Source organism: Mastomys coucha, unplaced genomic scaffold, assembly GCF_008632895.1.
Source record: "Mastomys coucha isolate ucsf_1 unplaced genomic scaffold, UCSF_Mcou_1 pScaffold4, whole genome shotgun sequence".
In the NCBI taxonomy this organism is placed as follows: Eukaryota; Metazoa; Chordata; class Mammalia; order Rodentia; family Muridae; genus Mastomys; species Mastomys coucha.
The window spans coordinates 39,880,050-39,887,303 of record NW_022196910.1 but is presented as its reverse complement, the minus strand read 5'-3'; the positions used below and the strand labels follow the sequence as shown (position 1 = coordinate 39,887,303).

The 7,254-nt window shown below is 39.1% G+C and overlaps 1 protein-coding gene and 1 pseudogene across 1 annotated transcript; one reads left to right on the top strand and one right to left on the bottom strand.

Moving 5' to 3' along the window:
• Positions 1 to 314: 314 nt before the first annotated feature.
• Positions 315 to 468, bottom strand: LOC116076637 (annotated as a pseudogene).
• A 2,486-nt stretch (positions 469 to 2,954) lies between these two features.
• Atxn7l3b (ataxin 7 like 3B) lies at positions 2,955 to 6,484 on the top strand. Its single transcript, XM_031349759.1, has one exon. It carries the CDS (start codon positions 3,261 to 3,263, stop codon positions 3,552 to 3,554), a length of 294 nt encoding a protein of 97 aa, XP_031205619.1. The 5' UTR covers positions 2,955 to 3,260; the 3' UTR covers positions 3,555 to 6,484.
• Positions 6,485 to 7,254: the final 770 nt, after the last annotated feature.

The window sequence follows — 7,254 nt, the reverse complement described above, 5'->3', positions numbered from 1 at the left end:
TTGGAGGGGGGACTGGGAAGGGGGGCAATACTTAGAGTGTAAGTAAATAAAACAATTTAAAATGTTATCAGTAGTTATTTGATTTTTATTAAAAACTGACATGAAATCATGAAGATACACACAATCTGATTAAAAATAGTTTTAAAGCATAAACCTGCCCATACAAACATGTTCCCTGACAAATAACTCTAGAACATGTCTGGCAATTGGGTTAGTTGACTTCTGGATGCATTCCACTGCCTCATTTGTCTCTCTTTTCTGTGAACACAAAAATTACATACCCAAAATGTATGTGTTTTCTTGTTTATTTTACAGAGGAGACCACAAGCACAGTTCCTACCACCAGTAATTATGCAATTGGTTTCTCCCATTTAGGGAAGCCAAAGGTGCCAATACATGCTAAGTTGATGAGAGCTCCCACCGTAAAAATGTCTTCTTGATCATGCTATCTCACCTGCCAGGTAGTATCAATTATATGGCTATGCCTATTAAAATACATTTACATAAGAATGCAAATGTTTTCCTGTTTGAAAGAGTGGCTCCTCCCATTGTACACATTGTTTAATGAGGAGAAAAAAAATCAAAGATAGTTAGTTAAAAAATTATTGTATTCCTTTGGTGCACTACATATTTTAATACATATACTTTAAGGCCATTTATGAAGAAGTGTTCCATATTATCTGCATTGTACTTAGAAAATAAACTAACTATTGACAAATAGCGTACATTCAATATTCCATTAAGATCACCAATAATAAATTATTTCTCATTTATTTTTCTGATAATGTTGATTTGAAATGAAATATCTAGTATATTTCAACTCAAGTTAAAACAATTCAGCTAGTGATGCAAATAGAAGGTAAGACAAAATGGGAGTGAGACTACAAATTTTCAAAACAATACTGTTATTCAGTCAGAGTAAATGGAACCAAATGTTGACAGAATATTTAAGATATTCTAATCTCATTATTTGAATTTCAATTTACAAGCACATATACTTTGAAATAATTTTTATTGAACTAAATTTATTAGCTAAATACAAGACAGTTTCCAACTCCAATAGTGTAAGATTCAGAAAAACAATCTCATATTCGTTTTGTCAAATTAAGGGAACAATGACTCTTTGATGACCTGGCATGAACAATGTATATGTCGATAATGACAAAGGACAGTTGTCTGTTAATAATAACTTTTGATTGGCAATTAATGTGTTAGCACCAGCGTGCTAACAAAGCATGCTAGAATTGAAGCTAGACAGTCAGTCCCAAACCGAGACCTACAGAGACTTCGCAAATGTCTCTGAATTCATACATATACTTGGAAAGGAGAGTTTTACACTTAGATTGAAGAGGAAAGAGTTGAGCAAAGATGCTTAAAGTCATCACTGTATATTTCTCACCTAACTAGTCATGTAACAGTTTGTACCAATACACATTATGGCAGGCACTGTGTGAAAATTCTTATACTTATGGCCATGTGTCTCACTATAAAACTATGCAATGACATCTATTACTGAAATTTCAAGAAAACAGATCCAAATACAAGATTTACATAGGTGTTTACTGTAAGAGGAAGTCTGATTCAGCAAGGAGCGCTCTTAATCATTACATGGTTTATTGTATAGCTATTAGGAGATCCCACATTGCATCAATATGTTAATTTTTTTAAATCTAGCACATATAGATTATACAAAAGTCCAATTTAAAAAAAAGTTCTGTCTTAAATTTTAAAAAAAGAACTCTGGACAGACAAAAATTAAGTAGCATAAACTAAATGATCTGTCTCTGCCAATTTGTGAAATCTAAAGTGACTAAACAGACAATTAGAAAATACAATTGTTTACAAGTAATTTATACTCTAAACCAATCAGTGTAGGTAATTACACTGAAGAAAACATAGGTATTAATTAATTTTAAAACTAGAGTGTTCTTATGACTGTATGCCTTTAATCTGGAAATCTTGAATAAGAGAACTATAAATGAGCATTTGAATTTTTCTTTAGCCACGGGTTTTTGTTTATTGATAAATTACAAAAGTAAAGCAGTTGTAGAGGAGCATCAAAGAATGAACCAAAAAGAAAAAAGAAAAAAAGAGAAGAAATAACACAGTGACTTCCCTATGTTTGAATTCACAACTTATGTGCTTAGGAATAGCTGGCATCTTCTGATCTATTGTGGTTAGTAGTGTGTTTTATCAATGACCTGAACCATAGAATAAGGATTTACTTTATTCAAATGGGAAAAGTTGTTAGAAGCTGGCTGCAGGAGATTTGGTGGGCCAGTTCCAGTTCTCACAATGAAAGCAGTGTAACTTTAGGAAAATCTTCTCCTCTTTCTTCCTGTCTCCCCCAAACAATGCACACATCATTTTTATCTTGTAGCACATTTGGAGACGTATATAATCATTTCCTTACAGTCACGCTGGCTTAATGGTCTTATAAGTGAGATAAATGCCTTAGGTTTATTTGATCAATATATTTGAATTATGCCTTTAGTGTCAGGATTATAGGTTGTTTTCATTCAAAGAAAGACTCAAAGATAAACTATAAGGGCAATTTGTTTCCATGCACCATCTAGTGGATTTAAATGACAACTGCGGCAGTACTGTAAATAAATGCAAGTCAATCCTGTAAGTCAAATTTTTCAGTCGTAAGTGGATACATATGCCTGAAATCATTATTCGATTGATTACACCACAGAACAAGTAATTATTATTCCTCCTTTTAAGTAGGAAATCATTGAAACACAAATGAACTCATTAGCAAACGTTTAAATCCCTAAACAAAATACCATAGCATCGTCGATAGCATTTTATGAACTGAGAGAAAGAGAGAGAGAGACAGGCATGACAGTTGTCCCCACCGGCTCTCACAGACCCACAGAGCTGCAGGCCGGCTGTCGGCACCAGAGCCAAAGCCCAGCCTCCGCGCGGAGCCCGTGCGCAGGCGCAGCACCGGGCGGAAGTGGGGGGGCGGGCCCAGACCGTCCGCCAGAGGAAGAGGCCAGAACGGCTGGGTGAGGCGCTGAGACGGTTTAGCGGTGAGGCAGCCTCGGGTGCAGCTCAGAATCCCGAACGCGGGTGTCGTCGGAGCCGAGAGAGCTTTGGCGCTGCGGAGCAGCGGTTGCTGTCGCCGCGAACGCCGCCGTTGCTGACCCGGAGGACGCGGCCCGGAGAGGCCTTGCAGGCCTAGCGCGGCCCGCGGAGCCCGAGTGTGCCGTGAGTAAACCCAGCGCCCTCTGCACAGCCGCTTACCAATTAAGATGGAGGAGATTTCGTTGGCCAACCTAGATACTAGCAAGCTGGAGGCCATCGCCCAGGAGATCTATGTAGACCTGATAGAGGATTCCTGCCTGGGATTCTGCTTTGAGGTGCACCGGGCAGTCAAGTGTGGCTACTTCTACCTGGAGTTTGCAGACACTGGTAGCGTGAAGGATTTTGGAATCCAGCCAGTGGAAGACAAAGGCGCATGCCGCCTCCCGCTTTGCTCCCTTCCCGGAGAACCTGGGAATGGGCCCCAGACGGAGCTGCAGCGTTCACCTCCAGAGTTCCAGTAGTCACACATGAGAGAGGGCGACAGTGACCAGGACAATAATGTAGACTGGTCCCGTGGCTTGGAGGAATAAGCTAAGTTGGAGAGAAATAAATAAATAAATAAATAAAGGAAAAGCAAACAAAAGTCCCATTTCCCCTTAAAGATCGAAGCATTAAAATACAAAAACAAGAAGACAAAAACAAAACAAAACAAAAAAACCCAAAGAGGAGAATTTAGCAATCCGGGTCCATTTGAAAGGGTTTTCAGTGCCAGCTCTGAAATCCTGGACAGAAGGTCCAGAGGCATCATGCTGTATTTTGAGCTCTATAAATACACGTGGATGTACAAGATCCCTGAACTGCCCTCAGTACACAGATGAGCAGCTGTGTACCCAGCCTATAAAATTATTTTGTTTCTTAAATTTTTGCATCTGCTTGATGTCAAGGGCCTCCTGCAAAGTTTTGGATGCTATTGATGGTCAGGCCATGATCTGTCAGCTTCTGTGGACTGCTCCATTGATTTCTAAGCCTCCAGTTGGGCTTCTTTGATACAAAGAGAAGTCAGGTATGAGACTTAAATACTAAGAATATTAATTCCCGCTTGAATTTGGTGGGAAGCCCTTGTGCCCTTGACTACAAGAAGTTCAGAATCACCTGTTTTCCAAAAGTCCAAACAAGGCCTCGCCTTTGACTCATCAAAAGACCCGTCTTAACATCATACTGAGTGGCAAAGGTTTGGCAAAGGACAAGGTAGTTTACAAACAGCTGAAGATTTTGTTTTGATGCTAAGAGGATGAAGTATACCTCCACGACTGCATATCATCTCCACCTGGAAGACTCATGTCTTGAATTATATACTGTGGACATAAGTTTGGTGGGACGGTCTTTTCCTACTTTTGAGTTACTGGTGATGTAACCAGCCCATGGGTCTGACTTGATCATTATGACAGGTCACCACTGAACTACAGAAGGACATCATCATGGCTGAGCAGGAGGCTGTTTGAAAATTGAGCCAGGAGGGAACTTTTTCCATCTGCCTTCAATAATGTGAATGAATGAGTTTAATGCTAAGAGCCCTGAAACAGGCCTGGTTTACCTGGTATGGTTGCAGAATCCCTTCTTCAGTTGGGCAGTCAGACCTCTGCTACTGCGATTAAGACTGTCTCCACCTTCTCTGCCCTCACAAATGGCAGTCACTTGGTCCTCAGGACCTCCTTACAGCAGAGCTGTATTTTTCTTGTTGGAAAGTTGGGGATTTCCTGACTTTGGGTTAGAAATGAACGGGGAAGTGAGTGGCATATCAAAACTGTTCTGTTTTAGTCCCTAAATGGGGGTTTATGGAGGGTGGGAGTCCTGAGATGAGCAGAAAAGAAAGGTGCTGCTTTATTTGAAATGTTTTCTTACCTCATTCTGTGCCCCAGTAAAGGGTCCAGCCTCATCTGTCTGGCTTGGCCATGTTCCTGTCACTGCTCCACTGCCTATCTGGTGCAGCTCATGATTCCAGGTGCTGCTTGCCACTCTAGGTTTTATCTTGACCAATTTCAGCTCATCTTCCAGTGCTGCTCCTCTGAAGCGTACACAAGTTTCCTTTTTCCTTTTGTTTTGTTGTCGTTTTCTCACTTTAAATTTTTATGTTGGTTTTGTTTTACCTGTTTTTATGGAAGCCTTAGAGGAGAATCTCTTATGGCTCCCTCTGTTTGGATTGGAATGGGAAAATAAACAAAAAAAAAAATTCTTTTTTAAATTTGCAAGGCAGTGTCATGTGTAAGTGTTTCTCTTATATAAGGCTGCCTTGCTAGTATATCTCCCTACCTGTCATGAGTTCTTTCTTCCCATCACTACTTGGATACTGCCTCTTAGGACTTACTGCAGAACCATGAATGCTGGCATATAAAAGGAAGGAGTTGGTTCTGCTCCTATTGTGTGTGTATCTTCCTTCTTCCAGGAGCTATTTGAATTGTGTGGACTAATTTGGATTACTGTACTCAAGAGTTAAGGAAGCTATAGTGCTTGGGCCTTGAGACTGTTATTGCCTTCTCAGAGTTTTACAGCTCAGGGTTGGGGCCTAGTTACAGTTTGGATCCTTAGTCCAAGAATTTTGAGAACTTGAATAAAAGCTTGGCAGGAGCTAAAAGTACTTTTAAAAGATACTTTTCTACATGAGTTCTATAAAAACCTTCAGTGAATTCTGGAAAAAAAAAAGCAGTCTGAGATTCCTGCTTATGTAAAGTACTTGGGAAACATGAAAGGGAGAAAGGCCATGGCCCACTCACTCTTGCCTTCAGATAGGGAGCTCAAATGTGACTTTAGTTTTCTTGCCTTTTCTGGTTAGAACATTTAGATGTGGGTGGTAGTTTGGGGTAATGGTTTGCTCATATTACTTCCCTTTTTGTTATTTTTGTTTTCTGTCTCCAACATTTCCATTAGGGCCATAGCTCCCCACTCTGTGTAGATAAAAGGTGGGTTCAGTCTAGCTATTATTGCCCTGAGGGAACAACTACTTTTTTGGGAGCAAGTGTTCTCCACCATAGAATTGACAGTGGTTAGGAACTCCCCCCTTCCCCTAGCCTTCCTGTAACAACAGAATTCTATCCTTCCTCTTCTATTAATTGTATTGACCGCTCTGTAATCCTATTATGTATCTGAGTGTATGTATATGGGGGAAAGGGGTTCTTTAAATTTTCTGTGGTTTGTGGTTTTTCTTCCATAAATTAGTTCCCACCACCGCATGCCCAGGGGCCACTGCCTGGCATTATCGCATGCTGGGATCATTGGGGGAGGGTAGTGTGAAATTCACCACTGTCCTTTGTTTTGGAGATTCTTATTTTTTAATAAGTAATCCGTCCTATACAAATAGCTAATTAACTCTTGTGTTCCCCCTGCCCATATGGCTGCTGGTGTAAATAAATTGCATTTTCCCATTGCTAAAGGATAATAAAATTTAAAAAAAATATTTTGACTCATCTTTTTAATGGCATGTTTCCCATGGGTTGGTATAGCAAAATAAGTGTTTTACCATTCTTCAATCTAGGTACTTGAATGGGAAGTACATCAAAATCCATAGAGGAACTCTGTCTAGCTTTTTTTTTCCTCAATGTAATCCTTCAAATTTAGCTGTCTATTCAATGAGAGAAAAAAAATACATAAACTTCCTTTTTTCATATGAGGTAAGAAGACAGTAAAATAAATATAGTCCAGGTTACTAATAACTGCGTTGTGATGGTTTAACTTGTGTAAAACTTGTTTTAGTATATACTTCATCGTCAAACTAATTTGACAATAAGTAGCGGAAAAGGCTTCTACCTACTGTCCCTGAGTTTGTCCTTTACGGTTTTTATTTGCTCTTTTTTTTTCTTATTTTCTTTCTTTACATGTCATATGATTTCTCCTTTCCTAGTTTCCCCTCCAAAAAAAAAAAAAAAAAAAAAAAAAAAAAAAAAAAAAAAAAAAACAAGCTCTTGGATAACATATCTTAATTATAATCTATAGCTTGAGTATTTTTCTAGAAATTGTACATAAAGCTTAATTCTGTTCAGAGTCACAATGTTCTACCCAGCTTTCTAGTACATTAGATAGTTCAAGGTGGGAAATAGACAAGTCAAAAGTCATGGGAATGGGACCAGAGTAGGAAACTTCTAGTTGAATACTTCAGATAGTTCTGTATGCTGGATTTAGTCATCTCAAGTTATTTGAAGAAATAGGGATTCAGGAAAACTTGCTCAG

What these genes read in the sequence shown, in the direction of transcription:
- Atxn7l3b (XM_031349759.1), top strand. Translation starts at nt 3,261, where the DNA reads ATGGAGGAGATTTCGTTGGCCAACCTAGATACTAGCAAGCTGGAGGCC.